At 40.7% G+C, this 21,338-nt stretch overlaps 1 protein-coding gene across 4 annotated transcripts; it reads left to right on the forward strand.

Moving 5' to 3' along the window:
- Positions 1-323: 323 nt before the first annotated feature.
- LOC110985682 (RUN and FYVE domain-containing protein 2-like) lies at positions 324-21,110 on the forward strand. 4 transcript variants are annotated; one of them, XM_022246919.2, is made up of 14 exons: positions 324-545; positions 11,268-11,450; positions 11,857-11,974; positions 12,332-12,433; positions 12,761-12,955; positions 13,110-13,257; positions 13,884-13,985; positions 14,188-14,304; positions 15,111-15,278; positions 15,520-15,617; positions 16,430-16,516; positions 17,108-17,332; positions 17,766-17,892; positions 18,198-21,110. In XM_022246919.2, exons 1-14 carry the CDS (start codon positions 347-349, stop codon positions 18,333-18,335), a joined length of 2,007 nt encoding a protein of 668 aa, XP_022102611.1. In that variant the 5' UTR covers positions 324-346; the 3' UTR covers positions 18,336-21,110. The 4 variants fall into 4 exon arrangements, with proteins under 4 accessions (XP_022102611.1, XP_022102787.1, XP_022102972.1 ...); XM_022247280.2 differs by lacking the exon at positions 324-545 and adding an exon at positions 3,967-4,159; XM_022247004.2 differs by lacking the exon at positions 324-545 and adding an exon at positions 5,783-7,245.
- The last annotated feature ends 228 nt before the right edge of the window (positions 21,111-21,338 follow it).

A 21,338-nucleotide genomic window follows, 5' to 3' on the forward strand; every position in this document is an offset into this window, starting at 1 on the left:
ATGTAGATAAAAAGATTTGGGAGTCTGGTAACTATCAAGCACCAGACTAAACTGATTTTTGGCCTTTCTTAAAGTTGTGCTTCATTGATCAATTGGCCTCTAAACCATTCAAGCCTTAGTGTGTACAAAAATGAGAAAAACTTCTATCGAATGAATTTTTTATGTCACAACACAAAATGATACTTATCTACAAAACAAATGACTCATCATTGATTCAGAATATACCAAAGTGAAAGTGCTTACGAAGTATCTTGGACAATATGTAGCCACATTTTGAGAAATATTTTCAAACAAATAAAGCGCCACCATTAGCCCAGCAATGGAAAGACCAACAAGGATATTTAAGATGGCGGCCACCACTGCGCTGAGAGCTGGAGTACCCTCATCAAATTCTCCTTTGGAGGATGAACCAATTGTATATAAATCCAAAAGCAAAACTGCAAAAGATTCCAGAGGATCCATTGTAAGCTTCAGGGAAGCAGAGGGGTCAAGTGGAGGCGGAGATGTCAAGAAAAACTCCGGCAGAATTACTACAAAAAGAGCAGGTACGTATTTTCTTAGCCTCACTAGTGTGGCACAGACTCGCACTCCCGATCCATCCTTAACCACACACCCGTATGCGCAATTTCGTGTCGGCGTACTGAACATTTCAGCGCACTCAGTTATCGTGGGCGCAATTTCTTTCTTGACCTTTCTGCTTTCTAAAAACCATTTATTGAATGATTTCACCCACGTTATTAAGGTATTTTCCAGTCTTTTTGCGTTTATCCATTCAATCTAATGGGCTCGCTCTCTCAGTCGCCATCTTTAAAATAAGATAATTGAACAATATGTCACTTGACCCCTCATCGTCTCGACGGCTGTTCCATGTCAAGACATATGTAATAAACGGACTGAACAATAAGATACTACATGTACCAATGGGCTCTTCCAAAACTTTGGCAGCTTTAGTTTAGAATGTAGTTTGGGCTGTGTCCGCACCCTCTCCCCTGAACCAAACCTAACCAAGGAACTTATGAAACTATGGAAAACACTGTCTTTAGAAGTGTACAGTTCCTGATGCTAGTGATAGATATGATAAATGCTTTACCTAAATGAACAGATTTAAAATCAGTTACAACATACAGTGCCTTCTGACAAAAAATAAGCTGGAAAATAACTATAGGAATTGAATTGATTCATTTTTAAGTGGGTTTAATATTAAACTCTGTGAATTTATTGGAGGTCGAAGTGTAGTTGTGCACATGCTCAGTGTGATACAGAGACACCTTTGCCTGAACACCGACAACTTGGCATTGTGAGATTGAAGACAAATGCACACATGTAGTGCAATGAAAGATACATGTACATCATGTAGCTTCATGATCCCTACTGGGATCCCTGCTTTGGATTTGATGCCTCAAGTTTTTTCCAAGTATGGAGAATGTGTCCATGGTTTACAGTAATATTTGTATGATGACAGATGCAAAGGAAAATTCATAAACAAGGGTACATTACTAAACTACCAGTACATATGTACATGTAGAATTTCGCGATTGCCCACTCTGAAGAATTCAAAGCTACCGTATGGTAATTAGGGTAGTGCCAAGCAATTCCTCAGATAAGCAAAATGAACAGTATTTACATCACTCCGTTGGGAGCACTGGTGGTGGAATGGGGGGGGGCATTCTCCCCTCCCACATTTTGCAAATCTTATAATGGGTGAGACTTGATGGGTCAGCTTTGTAATGGCTGATACCTGATGGTCTCACAGCCTCCCCCCTCCCCGCCATGAAAAATTACTCTGCTGCTGTTGATTTGGAGTCTGTGCCAATCTGATCGATACATCACCCATGTTTGATGGATCCAGGGCATCGATCCAGGGCATCCTGTGTGAAGTGCATTGGAATGGCAAAAGTTTGCACTCTTATAGGACAAGATTTGCTACATGTACGTGTAGTTACTGATGTGTTGCTGATTAAAGGAGATGGCAGTTACTCTTCTCAGTTTGCAATCTGCTACTCATGAAACTTCTTAGAATATCAAGACACTGGCAGTACCTTTGTCTGCTCTTTTAGCTGTCATCCAGTGTTTTGTGATGAGTGTAGTCTGTTTGGCGCCCTCTGTTGGTAATACTTTCCCATGATAATCTTTTACCACAGACACAGGTATGGGTGATTCTATAAATTCAGGGTCCAAAAAAGTGACATTTTCTGTCCCTGTTACATTTGACCTTTGTTGTTTGACGTGTAAATATCACTGAATTGATTCAAGTTATTTATATTTGTTTGGTAGGTAATTTGCTTTAATTCGTCACTCTTGGAAATTAGAGAATTTGTTCTTTATTTACAAAATCTTATGTCAGATGTGATAGGAACACGGAAAAATTGGACCCCTAATTTATAGAATGACCCACGTGTGCCTGAAAAGGTAATAGCCTAGTGAATTTAAGCCTCAGTGATGACATGTACTTGTAGGAAGGGAAGGGCCAACTGGTTTCAGCTCATGGCTGGAAGGTTTTGCCGTCAATTTCTCTCTTGCATTTTACCTAAATTAGCTCAATTGCCAGTTTGAGTGGGAGTCTATATGAATCGGATTTTCAATAAGCATGAAGGCTCGAAGATCAAATTGACGAGTTCCTGAGTTACAGTTACATGTACATTTGTATTTTGGCTTGGGTGCATTCTCAGTGCATTACAACCCTCACAAAATCTCAAATGAAAAAACAAAAAAGCAAAAGAAGTTATGCCAAATTGAATAAAAATAACAAAGCTGTTTCTTCAAATTAATCAAGTTTACATGTACATGTAGTTGCAGACGAGGCTTGAGAATGTGAAATCAATCCCATTATCTTGCTAAATTAATCAGAGTTTCAATTAACACTCAGTCCTCCCTGATTACCCAACATCACTCCTCATATTTTTGAAGGATTTGTTAGGGAGAATTGATGAGGAAATGAGAAGTTTATGTTAATGTACACTGTAACTGTCTGTGTAATGTTCAATTATCAAATTGCACACAGGAGTTATTTTAGGTACATGTACATCTCCCCCCCCATGTTCATCTTAATTCCACTCTGATGCATGTGTGTACAGCATGCAGGTGAATATTTAATGTAGACGTCTGCACCATTATCATTATTCATGTACATGTACACGTGTGCAGGTGCCATGGAGTAGCACCTCTCATCAAGAATTCATGGAGATCAGACAGAGTCTATGCCTCAATCAGATAACTAGTGTCTTTTTAGAATCGTTGTAAAACCACTTCGAGAAAAGGTTGGAATATTTTGGACCCTGTAACTCACTGATCTTCACATACTGTACATGTACTTGTACAAGTTAACAGCACGTGTTTATACCTGTACATTGAGACTGAGCGTGGTTTCACTTTGAAGGGGTTATGAAAACAAGACACAGTAGATTTGCTCAGGATTAGATTCTTACTTACCCCCGGTACATAAACTTGTGAGATCTCACTCGCAAAGTGTACATGGACCAATACATCCTTTCAAATGAAAAAGTTTTTTACCCATCTGGGTCAGAATCTTGCAAACTACGGTACATGTACATGTAATTGCTGCTCAAGCAGCAAATCATGTACCGGTATTTAATGTTTCTGTAATGTGTTTATGCATATAATCCCCATTAGCTTAGGTGTAGCAAAACACTTGCCATAGTCATCAATTTGGTTGTGGTATAAATCATACATGACATTCTGTATGTTGGAGCATACGTACTGTATCCGTCAATGCCATCTTCAAGTGAGATGGCCCTCCCCCTATCATAAATGGCGCAGTCCACTGAGATTTGTCTGGCCCTCATTTTCAAATCAGGCAGAGCTGCAGAGTGGCACATAACGATCAGGAATTGTGACATTTTATACATGTACATGTTTCACATTCTCACTAGGCTCCTGCTGTACATTTTTCATGTTGATGTCTGTCTGTGCTTTGAAGTTTTGTCTTCACGTAGTGAAGTCTGTGCCGATCATTTGTGTGTGATACATGTATGTACAGTACACAAGTTTACCTATCTTGAACATGTGTGGTTAGTCATGTTATTTATTGTGGAAGAAGTTACACTGTGTGCGATAGCCTGACAACATTTTGTGGATGAACCCTTTGAATTGACTCTCTTGGCTAGGGGTTGTTTTACTAAACAGCCAACAGCATCAAAGGGTTTGTGAAATTTCCATTTCCTTTTTATTTGGCAAATGCATCCATGGAGGTAAAGAAGTACACATGTACTGTGAATGTTCCTCATGGAATTGCTCTGGTACGTGTACCGGTCATTGGACATGCTGTCTTGAAACTGGGAATCCGTCATAAGTAAAATGAATCTTTTTTTTGTCTAGTTTGGAAAGATCAATTCTGGTTGGCAGAATTATCCAGAACTTAGTGAGGATTGTATTTGATGTGATATGTTGTAGGTATTTTTCAGAATTGTTGATATTAATGTACACATTTTGTATGTTGTTTTGTATTTTGTATTGTGTGTGATATTTTAATTTTTTTTCACAATTTCGACATGCAAAACCAAGAAACATTTCACAAGGAGGTGACAATACAACAGCATAATAATATTTAAATAAAATGCACATTTGAAAAGGAAAGAAAAGAATGAAAACTCCCCTGAGTAATGAGTGCTTGTATTGTCGATGATTGCATCCTTGCCTACTGCAGTCTGCTTCATTGCAAGCATGTCACATCTTGTATTGGTGTTCACATGCTACTTATGATGCTGGTATAAAGCTCAGGCAATACTTGCATTTTCCTGCAAAGGTTGATGGGTTCTGGATTTGCCACAGGCTCCCATCGTGGCATTGATTAAAGTGTCCTGTGCCTACTGATGAAAGCCATTAAATGGTCATAAGTGTTGTAGTATAGGGGTATGGTTGGGCATTCTGTGATAAACGCAGGTCTCAAAGAAGTGCATGTACCTTAAAAGTGACTTTGAATATTTTTAGTGTTTACCCTAACCATGCTGAACCCAACAAGGTTATGCAGGATTTCAATGGCCCCTCGGCATGCTAGGGGGTTAGATTAATACAGATCTGACCTGAGAGCCTGTGTTACAATGTATGTGTAGTGAATACATGGAACTCTTTGTGGTGCAAACTTGGAGGCATAAGAACACACAACAAGTTTACATTGGCAGTAAATCCGGTGTATACCGGAACTGAGAATGCACAAACATTTTATCAGTAGAAACAGTCTCATCTGGGCATGTGTGTATGTCTGTCATCAAGCAGAATTCTGCTGCAAGAAATTTGTTTTATATACATGTACATGTACTTCCTGAATATCTTGATACATAAATTTACATGTACATAATACAGGTACTTTATTTGGGGGACAACCTTACATGTACGTTGTAGCTTTTGAATTTCTTAAAATTGAGCATGGTTTTCATGCACGTACAGTACTTGTACATCACATTTCTTAAAGGTAAAACTACTCCGCTGAATTCCTTTAAGCGTACCATCTTACCATATTCATGTTTTGTAAATTTTTCCCCTTTTTTTTCCATTTTGAGCTTATATTCCCAAGTGTGACCTACCCAAGCGGGATTTTGTTTTTCAGGCACTCAAGTTTTAAGAGAAACAAGTTGATAACTTTATCAGAATTGACAGTCCTTAATCGGCATGCGAGCTGTCTTCCAGACAATTACTCTCAACCTCGATGCCATTTCAAGAGTTGCATCTCCCAGTCTGGTCTGAGATGAAGTCACAGATGCCACAGCTCTCCACCCCCCCTCCCCATCTCCTTAAAGTCTGCCGAGATCAGAGTACAGTGTACACGTATGCCGATCACGCCACACATTAAGATCAGGCAGCCTACATATATGCATACCCATGGCTGCCTACAGACAGTCCTGACTGGCTGCGTTGGGATAGCATCATATAATTAGCCAGCGAGCTCTCATTTCCCGTGCTGGGCACAGCGCCCATCACCCCACTGCACTTGCATCGGCAAGACGGTCCTCATTTTTGCTCTCTTAATTTCCTGTTCAGTCAGTCTCTGAACTGCCGCTGTCGACTGCTCATCATCAGCAATCTGATTCTGAAATCGAAAATGAGAAGTGGACATTGTCTACATGTACCTCTGCAAGAGTAGTTTTCTAGTGATTGCCTTACAGATGGTGCATTAGTGCTCTTGTGAAAGGCTGTGCAATCGTGCGTATATAGAATCCATGCATCAAGACTAGCAGAGCATTCATGTCTTACAATATCTTAAGAGCATTGACAATATGGTACATTTCTGTTGGTACGGTGGAGTGTTTTTGGGAGCGGTAGACTTTGTGCACACGTACATGTCATCAACTCAAGCGTACTCTGATGCGTATTGTGTGCGTGTGCCCACTGACTTCAATATTTTACTGTAATTCTTGGGCTTTAACGATTTGTCTAATTGGCATTTTGCATGGTACCGTACACCCTGTAGAGGGAGATTTCCCCTAGTGTTCCAAGCCTGCGCATAATTGATGCTGCCGTGCCGACGATTCACATCAAAGGAGCTTGATGCTGTGGCTACTTCTCCTGTTCACCCTAGTTGTGTTTGTCGTCAGTGTTGCCACGGTAATCCACTTTGCCAGCAAAGTCCTCCATCTGCGTCTCCGGATTTGGGAGTATCACGGTCTCCTGGATGAAAATTCCCCAGATTCTGTAGACATCCTGTACCCATCCCCTCCTTCTGGATTCTGAGCGAAGGTCCCAGCTCAGAATTGTCTTCGTTTCGCAAGTAGCTTACGTACTCCCTGAACACAAACCATTCTCACTGGAAAGTGGACTATTCAGGAATTGTGTAGTCGATTCAAAGACGAGTAATGTGATAGCACTCTTATGGATTGTATGATTTGATAAAGACGGCGACGGTTTACTGACGGAGCTTTAAATATCAGGAGGCGACTGGAAAAAGACTGAGTAAGAAATCTACATCGGCCGTTGAGAACTCTAATATTAGATCCTCAGGACGAAGGTGACACTTGTAGCACATTTGTTACCTGCATTAATTATCGGAGTAACATTGAATATTCTTCACATGCAATTGGTGTGAACTTGTGAAGCTCTTTGAGTATAAAATGGATGCCGACTTACCCCAGCCCGACACTGAAGGAGGGACAGCCATGGCGGACACTATCTACCTGTGCAACTTCCGAGTGTCAGTAGACGGGGAGTGGCTGTGCCTTCGGGAACTGGCTGACATGACAGCAGGCACGCCCGGTGCCACGCCCAAGTTAATGTCACCATCCGAAGATGATGAAGGTATCTAGACAGAATCTATTCCTGCAAAAGATTTGTAAATTTCCTTCTAATTTTTGTTCTGATGAAGGCCATCATACAGTGTATGTACATCTTAGAAGTTCAGGCATATAATATTTCATCTTATCTGGCGCATGATGAATGTACACATACCGTACATGTGGACCTTCCATACATGTACATGTAAGTGTACATACAATCATGTATGTTTGTTTTTAGGAGTGGGACACAGATTCATTTTGTGAATCAGCTACATGTTATTATCTGATATCTGACAGAGAAATAGAGATTTCTAGACTATTTATCACATTATTTTCCTAGCACTTCCCCATTTTCCATTCTGCATCATTTACATGTCCGTCCAATCTGAATGCCTCAAGGGATGTACATGCACATTGTAATAACCCATCGCATGTGCCAGATGCTGGTGGAGTGCATCATAGTTTAAATAGAATTTTGCTTTTTTTCCCACATATATTTATGGTTTTGTGTAGGTGTGTTTCTGATTGCTTGGATATGTTTCTCAGATTGAGATGTATATTTTTGTTTGAATGTGCACAACACTTTCTGTCATTACATGTACAAGTGCAAGTCGTGAGTAGTTGAGAGTGGATACACAGTAGCCACGATGCTCGAGTGCCTTACAAAAAATAGTCTAACTGTGAATATTTTTTGTCCAGGTTCCACGTTTAGACAATAAATGGATTGCAATGTGTATACACGCACATGTAATTAACTGCATGCTAAATGGATATGGTAAAGAAAAGCCCATCTACAATATGTTACATGTATTTAACATGTCCTTTAATTAAGGCTACAAGTACCATTTGTGTCTTGCATTGACTGGCTAGGCTCTATGCAAATGTATACAAGTGTGTACAGAGAAAACAGCGCAGGATGTATGCTGACCTCGTCTCTCTTTAAGGCTTTTCACTGTGTGATTATTGATTGCCCTCACAGGTTCCTGCAAATCCTACAAAATCCCACAAATCTGACAGATTTTGAAGGATCTGGAGTGTTAGAAATTAGCTTAGTGTTTATATTGTAGCCTACAGGTATCAAATTTCAGTAACCCCCACATTTTTAAACATTTGAGTCAGTGACAAAATTATTGCAGCAAATTAAGATTTTTACTTCTGAAGTTCTTGTTTCAGGGCACATCTTCGCAATGACAATTTTATGGTATTACTTTATGCCTCACTTACAATGTACATGTACCTCATGTGCATACATTTACGATCCTGGATATTTTTGTTGAGAAGTCTTTGAAATTCATCTCAACTCGGTTCCAGATGACTTGCTAATGGGTTTCATTATTGCTAAGGGATGAATACAAGAATTCCCCTATCCAGTCACGGTTACATACCTGAATGGCCTTGGGGGAGCTGGCAAATCCTAAGTGTACAATTCATGCAAAGGTCTTTCTGTTCTTCCAGACAAACATTCACATGAAGTCAGGTGATGCATGTGATGAGGCCTGCATGGGGTGGTTCTTCATATCACTCTCATAGTACACCTGTCATACATCCATAAAGTCGATTACAAACACATGAAGCATTTTGGCTTTTCGATTGTGCTCAGCCCCCCCAGGACAAATACTGGTGCATGTCAACTACTGTAGCATTTTAGCATTCTTTGAAAGTTTCATATAAATTTCATTGTACATGTATATCTTATGCAAGGGCATTTGTAAATTTAGTGTACCAGTACACATGTGTAAAACATGGATGAACATTTTCCTCAGGTTAATTATTTTCAGATGAGAAAATTGTTTTGAAAACTAATCGAACCCTAATTTATTGCTGAGATACAAGATGCATACATGTACATGTAGGTATCGTGTACTCGTGGACTTGTATGGATCACAGTCTGAGTGTGGATACGGTACATGCTGTACATGTGCCGCACTTCTTGTGATGCAGCTCTCAAAATAATGGGCCTGTACTTCAATTCCCTGTTACAGAACTCGGATATATTACGGGCCTGTTCCATGTGACCTTTGTTGGTGTTTATGTATGTAAGAAGGGAGGGAATTATATTGTAAATACCAGTACTTTTGTCTTCAAACATTTAAAAATATGTGTACATTGTACATGTCGCACAGATGTACGGTGCTATGTGGCACATCGTATTGCTTAAATATGTCAGTTGCTCATTGAAATAATGGGCATCACACACCCACGCCCATGTACACTGTACATGTACTTGAACCTTTCTTTGAAATGTCCCCAGCTATTTTATGAAGAATACATGTAATGCAATTTGCTAGTCTGTCCATACACATTTGTGTCCCTGAGGTATCGAGGTATCAGCTTGCATTAATGTGCCTATACCTAGGCAAATCCTTCTCTAAGTTCCGAGTTCATCCGACAATGTACATGTACACCGTACATGTATACTCTTGCATGGTCCTTGAGATAGGGTGACATTTTTTGATGAACATTAGCCAGTGGGTTTCATAGCTGAGGCCGTGGATAGGTGCAGTCTGCCTCTCGGTTGTTTCAGTACATGTAGCAGTAATCCAGACGGCTATCAGGCCTACAGTTCATGTAAAAGAATAACATGAAGAAAAAAGAACAGTTTTTGATAATGATATTTCTCATGGTACTACTGTGTAATAAATATCAATTGCAACTGGCTGAAGAAGATTTCCTTTTAATTGTATAGAGTACATGTACTTTGCCAACTGTTAAATTACATTTTTTTTACTTGTACATATATCCTTAACCCTAACACTCCTCAGTCCTCCAACAGGTGAAGGATTGAGGAGGGTTAGGGTGAAGGTTGTCAATATTCCATTTTAGGTGCAGATGTTTTCGAGCAGGGCATGATTGCAATGGAAGGAAGAGCCACAGATCACTTGGAAACTACCTCTATCTTGTTAAACATGTTGCTTTATGTTATAGAGAGTGAAAGCATTTGTGGTGTATATGCGTACATGTACGTGTACAAGTACATGTACATGTAAATAAAATAGTATTGGTGCTGATACAGATATCAACAGTGTACATTTTGTTCCTACATGTACATGTATGTAGAATACTGATAAGTACGTACATGTACATGTTTGCGGGTCATTCTATAAAGTAGGGGTCCATTTTTTGGGTGTGTCCCTGTCATATCTGACATGATTTTGTAAGTTCACAGTACATTTTAAAATTTCCAAGAGTGATGAATTAGTGCAAATTACCAGCCAAACAAATAGTAATAGTTTGAAATCAATTCCGGTGATATTTCCATGTCAAATAACAAAGGTCAGATGTAACAGGGACACGAAAATGTCACACTTTTGGACCCCTCATTTCTGGAATTACTCCTGTACATGTACATGTACGTACGTCTGAATTTCCTGGTATGCACATTATTGCTACAGTATGTGGAATGTACAGTACAATGTATGTCAAATGGTATAGACTGTTATTCTGTGGTTTTAATTTCCCACCAAGATATCTTGGATGATATCTTGGCAAATGCACATAGGATAGTATGCATTCCATGGTCCATCTGATCTTGTCAGGTAACAGGTGCATGTACATGTTTCTTTGTGGGGAATGCCACAAAATGAGTTTGATATGGACAGTTTCAAGGGGGATAGCCCTAACCCTGTAGGGTGTTGCAAAATCATATTGAAATCGGAGGATTTGGGACTGTTAGGGATAGACTATTGCCTAATTTGGATTATTTTGTAAAATGACAGAGGGCGGGTGATGTTGACAGTGATATCAAGCTAGGGACCAAGATAATATCGATAATGATGCCAGTGGCAAAGATGGCAATAGATTATGGTGCGGTTTATGGACGTGCCCGAGAAATATGCAGTGCATGTGCTTTCGGCAGGTATGGTTTCAGTTTTTACATTAACTTGTTTACGTAATGCTGGCAGTTTGTTTATTAAAAGTTTAATTAAATCAAAGCTTGAGGAGTCCATTATAGGGTGGCTTACTCTTGTACATTCATTCACAGAGAGGGAAAACAGAGATGTACATGTACATGTTTTTTTTCCACATTTGGTTTTTCTTCTTCAGATAACAGTGTCATGAAGAACCCCATGCTAGTAGAGCGAAGCAACCTGCTCAATGTGGCCAAGCTCTGCATCAAGAATCTCATTGAGTCGGCTCTGGCCGAGGCAAGGACACTGGACGATGAACACGTTCCACTCCAGCAATTCTTCGTCGTCATGGAGCACATCCTGAGCCACGGATTGAAATGTAAGCTCCTCGTTTGTGGCAGACATCATTATGATCTCATGTCTCACCCATTTCATCTAGTTCAAGTTACGAGAAGAAAGATAGATTCAAGGGGAACAAAATACCAGAGTGAAAGTCGAGGATTTTGTCACGAAGACAAAACCAGCAGCCCTATTGTATTTTTCCGATTGGAATGTGAAGAAAGGATGCTTTTGTTCTACAGTATGTACTTAAGAGACCTTTGGATGCAGGAAGCTTTATGCTGGTAGTTTTGGGCTGGTTTCTGTTCACTTTTGATGAGGGTGAACGACCAGCAAATGCTTATAAAAATGTGAAGGGTTTGTTGCTCATTTATCATACCCTGCTGTCCAAAATATCCAAGAGTATTTACAGAAGCAAGGAAAAAGGTAAATGTTTTTTTTTTTAGCTAAAAAGACCTTTCTTGAGAAGAAAAAGTCCTTCTGGGGTGCTCTGGAAAGCCTTGAAAAGACCACGCCAGAGGCAGAGGAAATCACCGACAGTGTACGCAACTTGCCAGGCATCAAGTGAGTACTCAACTTTCTTTTCTCATTGAAACCTTGGCACTAGACTGGATTTGAATTGCTTTCCCCCAACAGTGCAAGATGCCTGGCCTGCACAGCAACGAAAGTCTATCGACAATAGAGGGCTCACTCATGCAGCTAAACCAAATCCAGTCTTGGTGAATCCAGCAGGCCCACCTGAGAAATTCTGGGCATACCTCATGCATATGAACCAGGCTGATGGAAAATGGATCATTATATTTTGTCCGCTCTCGTTTTAATATTAGCATTGTACAATGCATACGCTACTTTTCAATGCTGAAGCAGATTCAGGTGAGATAAAAGCACAGTCCTGACATGTATATGTTTTTTTAACTGCAGAACCAGTCTGGGGCGAGGCAGAGCTTGGTTGAGGTTAGCTCTGATGCAGAAGAACTTAGCGGACTACTTTAAAGCTCTCCTAGAAAGAAAAGATGTATTGAGGTAGGCTGTCTACACATTTGTTTTCAAAATGCGTATTTACTTGCACCTGTAGAGTGTTAGGCGGTAGACCAGTAGCCTCTATTACCAGTAAGACAGCAACCTCTCCAGGGACAGAAACCTTATAGATACTTGGAACAGGATCTGTTTGATTGTTTTGTAAATACCCTTGAAACGGCTTTCCAATGCAACAAGAAGACAGAAAGGTCTGTCTTGGAAAACATTTTTTTGGCCTTGCGCATTTTGTGGGCAGTGAGCCCTGGGGACAAATCAATTTTCCCGAAATTGCGACTCTTCCGATGATTGTTACTGTCTATTCCCCTATTTCAGTGAATGGTACGAGCCCGGCGCCTTGCTACTGGAGGAAGAAGCACCTGTCATAGCGGGCCTGTTGGTGGGCCTGAACGTCATCGACTGCAACTTGTGCTTGAAGGGGGACGATTTAGACTCGGCCCCCTCCGTCATTGACTTCAGCATGTACCTGAAGGACGGCAACTATCTGGAAAAGCCGCAGGAAAGCTCTAGGTAAGCATGATGGCTGGACTAGGGAAATATCGGAAATAATTTCATGGTGTCGCCTAACGACTAGCAGATAACATGTGCAGACTTTAAGTGCACTGTGCCATGAAGATGAAAAGACCATTGTGATTGCTGATTGGGAACTTGTTTTTTTCCTCAGTGGGGAAGCACCTGAGGTCAACTTGACAGCCCTGCTGGATCAGAAGAACTACTTGGAGGAGCATAACCGACACCTTGCCTCCCAGGTTAACGTCCTTCAAGGAAAGATCAAAAGCCTTGAACAGGCCAGCAATCTGGCTAAGGAGGAGGTATTACCAGTGTAAAGTACTTCATTAGGACTTGACATTAGGTATTATAAGGAGAAGGTATTACCAGTGTAAAGTACTTCATTAGGACTTCACATCAGGTATTACAAGGAGGAGGTATTACCAGTGTAAAGTACTTCATTAGGACTTGACATTAGGTATTACAAGGAGAAGGTATTACCAGTGTAAAGTACTTCATTAGGACTTCACATTAGGTATTACAAGGAGGAGGTATTACCAGTGTAAAGTACTTCATTAACGAGACTTCACATTAGGTATTATTTGTATTATTACAAGTACTGTGGCTACTAACATTGACAGAGGAATATCTTGAAGTCTTACGATTGTGTCAGCATTGATTGAGATAGGAAGCTGTGAACAATGCAGTTGGTTTCTTTCACAATATTTTATGAAAGAGTGTAACTGTTAGCAGCACTCTTCAGTGGGACTGGTGTTGAAGCAAATTTTCAAGACAATATGGCACCCAGTTTTTGTGACTTTCCAACTTGCCACAAACAGCCGGCATATTTTGTCTTGCTACCCATCATCCCGTTTGCTGCTGTGAAATAAGAAACTGCCTACTTGGGAGGAACACGAGAAAATTATCCTTATAAATGTCTCCTTTTCAGCTGGCCGTGGCAAACAACAACATCTTGTCAATCCAAGCCGAAAACGACAGACTTAAAGCAGAAAACGACGCCATGAAGAATGAGGTTCAGCGGAAGTTACAGGTAATTTGATGAACAAGAGAGCAACCAAGCAGTATTGTAATTTGTAACCGTTGACAATATGCCATGTTATAATAGTCGTCACTTGATATGCTTTTCACTGTCTTAGATTAGTCCCATCTCATTGCACTGTTTAGATTTTGACGTACCTGCAGTATCATGCTTTTGAGATGGGGTACCAGTGCTCCTGTTTATCTTTTTGTAGATTGTGAGGGCTGACATGGACGTTGAAAGGGAAACCTACAACACCTCAAGGATCGGTCTGAATGAGTTGTACGGTGAGGCGCAGGACAAGCTACAACATGAGGCTCAAGTCAGACAGGTAAACCTGTCTGTAAACTCACGACATTCGTGGTCAGCGGGCCGGCTTCTAAAGAGAGTAGACCCTTTAAGTGTTGCGTGTGTCCCAGAGTTGTTCTTTATTTCATTTTTGTCACAGTGGATGCACAAAAGGTTTGCTCAAGCCCATCCTAGTGATAAAAACCCTTGCCCTCAAACCCTTGCTTTTACACTTAAGGCCTATTCAGCGCATTCAGACTTCCTTCATGACCACAAACCAAGAGAAATAAAGACAAGTAAAGCAATCCCCTTCAGTCTGTCGTCATTGCGCGGAACATCTGCATGAGACGTACAGCTTGAATATGCATACGGTAAAGTAACATGTACATGTAAGGTCATAAAAATGCATGCTTTGTAGGGAGGGTTTCATAATTCTGAACGGTTGGAACATTCCCTTTGGAAGGCTTCTCACTGCAACTCAGGTGGCTGTTTCACACTGACCACAGTATTTCCATTAGATTGCTACCTCAGAATGGTCTATGCATGAAGCAGACTGGTCCCGCAATGAGTAGATGTGCCGATGGAATGCTCGTGCTCCTGTGGAAGCAATCCAGTAGTACATGAATTTTCTAGACTTTTTCGATGCTCCCTTATTTTGAACTAATGATGATATGAAGCAACAGCTGAAGAACCAATGTGTTTGAAAGCCATGCTTGATGAATTTTGTCATGAATATGCATACTTTAACTTTCAACCAATCAGGATGGAGAGCAGGAGCTTGAGTTGGCATGGGTTTTAAAGTCATGAGTCTGATCATGAATATGCATACTGTCACTTTGAACCAATCAGGATGTGGAGCAGGAACTAAAGTTGCAACTAAGCTTGAAGTCTGAGATGGAGATGGCCATGAGACTGCTGGAGAAGGACATCCACGAGAAACAAGACACGATCATCTCCTTACGGAAACAGCTGGAGGACATCAAGACCATCAATATAGACCTCTACAATAGACTACAGGTATCTACATCCTTCTCCACAGAGTGTTTACTTTGGCTTGCTGTCAAGAGACCCAACAAGTGCCTGTATTCTCCCTGTTCCCTGGTCTCTACAGTATTGTGGTGCAGGTTTCATCCATTAGGAAAACTTGGAGCAGAGTGTGTGGACTTTGATGTGTCCTCACACCATGTGGAACATATACCTGTGTACCTGCTCATTGAGGACATGGTCTGTCTTTTTTTCTGATCTGAATTCCATGTAGTCCTCGGACAGTTCTCTTCAGCACAAGGCGGATCTTGTCAACAAACTTGAGGAAAAGGCTGAACAAATGGGAGCCACCATCACTCAGATAGAGGAAAGGTCAGTGTAGCGCCCTCTTTTGTCACGTAGGTGGCAGATATTTTCTCACAGGTCGTGCATGCCATGAGTTTGGAGGTAGACTGGCACACATTCTATTTAAATTTCTTATACTTGGTGTATCTGGTAACAGATACTTGTTTCTCTAGGACTGAAAGTTCTGAAGTTAAAGAGAAATCACTCTTTTTATTTCTCGAATGAGATATTGTCTTGTCAGTCTCAGACATATAAATTTTTTCAAAAGAGTAAAAAATTTGGCCTTGCCTGGCTAAAATTTAAGCAAAAGACAAAATTGGGAAAGGTAGGTGTGTGTTGTGCATGTGCTTTTCATGCATAGCACCTTTTGAAATATAAAACTCATCGAAGGTTGTCATACAAGTGTTATGTGCTGTGTCAGTAATCTGAGTTTTATCGTTTTGCATGGTTTTGTGGTAAATGTACTGATACGTATCAATAAGTGCTCATAATTTCTAGTGGTATCAATAATATCACATTTATGAAATTATGAAATATCCTGTGCTTTCTGTCATTCATCTTTCAATCTCAGAGTTTTGTTGGTGAACAATTTACAACATGGTCAAAATATCTCTTCATGCGCCTTGCACCGTTGCCTGCTGTAAAACAAACAAAACCCATTTTTTTCTTTTGAAGGACTCACCTTTTTGTTCTGGTTTTATTTTTTTCCCCTTCCTTCCATTCTTGCATCCTGTGGCCCCCCCTGTGATTGTTTGGCTGTTGGTGTCCGTGACTCACTCGCTCGCACGCTGGTGGCGCACTTTTTCTGTGACCCCCCTTCCGCATGACCCACACAACAGACTGAAGAAGGCCGAAAAAGAGAAAGAGGCCGCTGTTGAAACCTCCCGAAAGTTGGGACAGCAAATAGCAGAGAAGGACGCCAAGCGGTAAGCCCTCTGATACACTTTTGTGTGTGCCACCAGTAGTCAGTGTTGCATCATCTAACCCTCCCGAGTCGCTGTTTCATGTCTTTATAATCACAGTGAAGAAATGTGAAGTATTTTTGTTTTGTTTCATGCAGTCAAACACAGTGTTATGGTTGAGTTTCTGTGAAGTCTCCACAGGTAGTGATATCTACTGTGGAATAGCACAAATCTTGCCAAAGTACCAAGCCTGTGTATTGTTAGCTATCATGTTTTGACTTGCATCATTTCCAATTGTGACTCCAAAAGGTTCATTAGAATACATTAAGAGCATGCTGTGTCCAAATTACATGGCTGTGGCTGGAAATAGGTGTAAGTCTATGGAAAAGGAATGAAGCCGCTAGCTGACGGCTTCCATAGGTGCACATGGTCTTTGCAGACGCAGCCAAGTGATGAAGACATGGCTTTAGCTTGGCCTTCTCTGAAGTGTCTGACTGGCAATCACTTAAGTGGTAACCTTTCTTTAAGGCATATTCTTGGTTGATGTGAAGGATGTAGGTACAGCTAAGAAAGGGGGTGAGTATGTCACGCTTTTGGATTTGTTGTCGTCTTCAGTGCGGCCTTGGAGACGGATCTGAAGATTGAGCGGGAGTGGCGGGCCTCGCTGCAGAAGGAGCTGTCCAGGGAGAAGGAGCTTGTGGCCCAACTGCAGCGGGAGACACTGGATGCCAAGAAGCTGCAGGACGAGCTGGTGGAAGTGACCAGGCAACACCAGAAGTTGAGAGAGGAGTGCTCAGGCCAGGAGCAGGCGCTGATCGAGATGGGCGACAAGCTGAGCGAGTAAGTCTTGAGGAGGGGATGTTAGGGTTGGGGTCTAGTTTTAAGGAAGGAAGGGGAGGGCTGACCAGGCAACACCAGAAGTTGAGAGAGGAAAGCAGGGGTCTGGAGCAGTCGCTGATCAAGACGATGAAGGAGCCAAGCAAAAGTATGTAAGCAAGTCTTGGTGAGGTTGGGGGGACTGTGGTCGCTGTGTACGGGTCTGCCACTAGTCTGTTGAAGGGGTTGATGAAAGTAACCGGGCAGCTGTGTGTCACACATTCAGCACCTGTAATTCAAATTGTTCCGGAATCTTCCAAAGATTGGACGGAAACAAGCTGCTGGTCACATATGTTGTTCCATTTTTCAATCTGAACGATTCATCATTGCTCTCTCAACCAACCAGTGTTGAAAACGTAGAATCTACTGCTTCTGCTTCTTATTTCTCCTTCTGAAGATCGAGGTTGAAAATGGAGAGCATGCAGGAAGCAGTACAGTCCCTGGATAAGAGGGTGTGGGCTGACGACAAGGAGATAACTAGCTGCATGCAGTGTGAAAAAGCCTTCTCTGTCTCAAGGAGAAAGGTAGGTTTAGTTTCAATAAAAGCAGCATTAAAGTGTCAGAATTGACTCCCCAGGCATTGAATGTTCTGCTTCAATTTTAGATACTCGCAGATTTTCTCACTAGCAAGGAAATAAATTGCGCGTCTTAAAATAAACTAGAAGTGATTCTGTCAAGCAGTCATGCATAACCTTTAGAAAAGAAGTCAGGTAAACGGTTCTCAAGCAGTAACATTTTCCAGGTTAATAGCATGAGCATGGTAAAGTGAGGTATTTGTGAATTATGTCCCCTCCCCTCTCCATCCCGTCCTCCCCACCCCCCCCAACAGCATCACTGTCGTAACTGTGGAGGAATCTTCTGCAACTCCTGCTCCGAGAACGTGATGCCCCTGCCAGCCTTTGCCAAGCCGGTACGCTGCTGCGACCGGTGCCACACAGAGCTCCTACAACGCTATTCGGTATCATAGTGCACATGTTGAAGGTTGTAGTGCTTTGTAGTGTTCTGTGTGTTCACATTGATGTAAATTCAGATCTGTTCTTTGTAGCCATAAATTCTACATGTATTTAAAAAAAACCTCCCCAAGAACAAATCCTGCGCCCTTTATGAATTATTTGAAGAGTTTAGCAGGTGTTAAGACATCAAAGGTTGTATTTCCGGTGCAAGGTTCACTTGAAAAGGTTATGATTAGCCTATTTACTGATTTCAGACACATGAAAAAGGTGACACTCTTTTCACATTCACATTGGGTTTTTGGGGTACTCAAGTATGGTGGCTTTGAAGGAACCCTTTAAAACAATGTACTGCCTTCTACATTCCTATTTGTTCAATTTCTCTGTAATATAGTCACTGGATGAGAAGCAAATTTGTGAGTCGTCTTTTGTGGAATAAAAGTGAAATGCAGCACCGTGAAACGTAGTGTGTGAAAAAATTTACCTGTCTCAAATATATACACTTGTGCAAGAAGTTATTTAAAGTTATATTCCTGTCTGAGTCAATTGCACCGAGAGTATTGTTGTAGATATGTCAGATATGATTCCATCAAGGCAAGAAGACTGTCTTTATAGGAATTCCACCATGTGCTATCGTTAAGTTCCCTTTAATTGCAAGACATGCTAAGAGAGCTTTATGCATGGTCGGAAACCAATTTGCTGGACGTGTTGTTGTGCCATTTCTGTGCCATTTTTGGCCATTTGTTCTGTTCTGTCTTTGTTTTCTTGATTCGCAACAGCTGGTGCTAGCAAACAACGTACATTTTGCTTTTACTTCAAGTACGTGTTTCAGCAGTAATGTTGGAGATTGCTTTTTCCTAGAATTCATCTGCCACTATTGCCTTCAACTGCATAGCATGAAATACATTTTTACCTTTTGGTTGATTTTTAAGATTCTGTTTGTTCTCCGAGAGAGCAGTTTTTGAAGTAGGTTGAGAAAAGTTACAGGTGAGCAGAGATTTGCGTTAAAATTGCCGATATCAAGATTGAAACAACCCAAGCATAGTTCTAGCATATTTTTGGGGGGGTAGTGACTAAAATGTGAGAAATTTTCGAGGATCTGAAATGCAGAAACCTTGAAAATGTTGTAGCATTGTTTGACCGTAAATAGGAAAGTTATCTGAATTAGTTAGATTACAGAAAAAAATTGCAAAAGTATGGGCAGAGGTTGTGATAGTAATCCCTCACATTACAGCAGAAGTTTTTGAAACAGTTGATATAAAAGCAGTTTGTGGATGGGCCAGACAGCGTTTTGTGTTGAGGATCTAAAATTCCCTTTCCGCCTTGTACAACTGCATGACGGAACCTGAAGGCAGAACTTGAAACTAAGTTGGTTCTCGATCTCAATGTTGTACAAATGAACGGGAGCAAAATATCTATGGGGTCTAATACAGTCTAGCCCTAAAGTTCTTGGAAGTGTAACAAGCGACTCTTTATCTCCTCTAACCTCCAAAAAAGTTCCAGACCAGTATTGCCCTGGAACTTATTGACAGAGCAGTTTTATTATCTTATACTTTTTCATGTCAACAAGTATTAGTTTTAGAAAAGTGTCATGCACAAAGTCTGACTACCAATGGGCAGGTGCTTTACTGATTAAGTATTGATGTAGTCAGTGTTGTAGTCAAGCCCTTTTTCAAGCCTCCAAATGTATTGAAGTGTGGGATGTTATGGTAGGAAGCTAGCTGGCTCTGTCCACCGATTGTTTTGAATGAGTGAGACTTTTGGCCTATTGGTTTGACACAGACATTCAATGTATTTTCAATTCGCAACTGTGTTGATATTTCCAACTTGGTTGTTTTTTATTCAGATGCACACAATTTTGCCCATCATAAAAAGCAAACTGTCTGGTTTTAGGGATGTTATCCTAACTTAAGTACCCTATACATCAGTACATTTGGAGGACTTTGAAAAGGATCTAACCACACTGTCTGTAGTGGCAAAATACGGCTAACATTTCTTTGTAATCAAAGTCCAAATATTTAGTGTTAAAGCCCAGTTTCCGTCGGAACGTTAGACCTCTTTGTTTATATTGGCATCTCATATTCCCCATATAACCCAGGGTGTATGTTTATTTTCACATTTTACTTAATATTCTGCATGTAACTATGTACAGCATCAATGTAATCTCTGCTTTTCAAAGGCTGTGTACAAATGTAAAAAAAAAACGTCATACAGAAATCAGAGACTTTAATTTTATTGAATAATTTAATTTGTAATTAAGGCACATGCAAACCGTGAGTCTAGATTGGCATTATGTGTGAAGTATCAGAAACCGCATGTCAAGTTAATGTAGGCAGGCTATTTGTGATTAGAGGATATTTAAGTCTGGTGTCAAATACCAAATTGATAAAACCGGAATGTATTTAAAAAAAAGTGAACTCTTGAGAGATGTGTATATGAACCTACTCCATGTATTATTTGTTGCAGTCTTCTTTTACTTTATGGTGCTTTGACATGGGTTGCTGATTTTTAATCAGTGATAAGAGAGACCTGACCAAGAAGGACATGTTTTGCATCTGTTTTGTTAGTTTTTATTTATCTGTTTGATGTAAGGTTGGCCTTTTTGTGTTTTCATTTTTGAAGGGGTGTGAAAGCTGTAATTTTGGAAGATTTGTAGCATTGTTTCAGCACTTCAATCGGAATAATCTGTCACAGTTAGACCGTTGAATTTCATTTTATCTTGAGGTCTACTGTGTGCTTCTTAAGCATCAGTAGATTAAATGAAGCCTTGCCTTTAAATGAACTGATTTTAATTCTGTGTTTGTGATGGCGTTGTTGAGTTTGGAATGTTAACTTGTTGCTGCTATGTTAGTTTTTTTTGCTTCCGCTGCTGTTACCATTATTTCTGCCACTGTTATGGCTTCCATTGATACCGGTGACAACTTTTGATGTTGAATAATTTCTCAGGTCACTGGAGTTCTTCCCCATCCACAGAGGCAAAATTAATCTGTTTAATAGCTCCATGCTCCTACGCATTATAC

The sequence above is a fragment of the Acanthaster planci genome, linkage group LG19 (assembly GCF_054643075.1).
Source record: "Acanthaster planci isolate LZ-2023a linkage group LG19, COTS_SCS, whole genome shotgun sequence".
Lineage (NCBI taxonomy): Eukaryota > Metazoa > Echinodermata > Asteroidea > Valvatida > Acanthasteridae > Acanthaster > Acanthaster planci.

What these genes read in the sequence shown, in the direction of transcription:
- LOC110985682 (XM_022246919.2), top strand. Translation starts at nt 347, where the DNA reads ATGGCGGCCACCACTGCGCTGAGAGCTGGAGTACCCTCATCAAATTCT. An exon ending in ATGGGCGACAAGCTGAGCGA is followed by an intron (nt 17,333 to 17,765) that starts GTAAGTCTTGAG and finishes CTCCTTCTGAAG; the next exon opens with ATCGAGGTTGAAAATGGAGA. An exon ending in TCTCTGTCTCAAGGAGAAAG is followed by an intron (nt 17,893 to 18,197) that starts GTAGGTTTAGTT and finishes CCCCCCCAACAG; the next exon opens with CATCACTGTCGTAACTGTGG.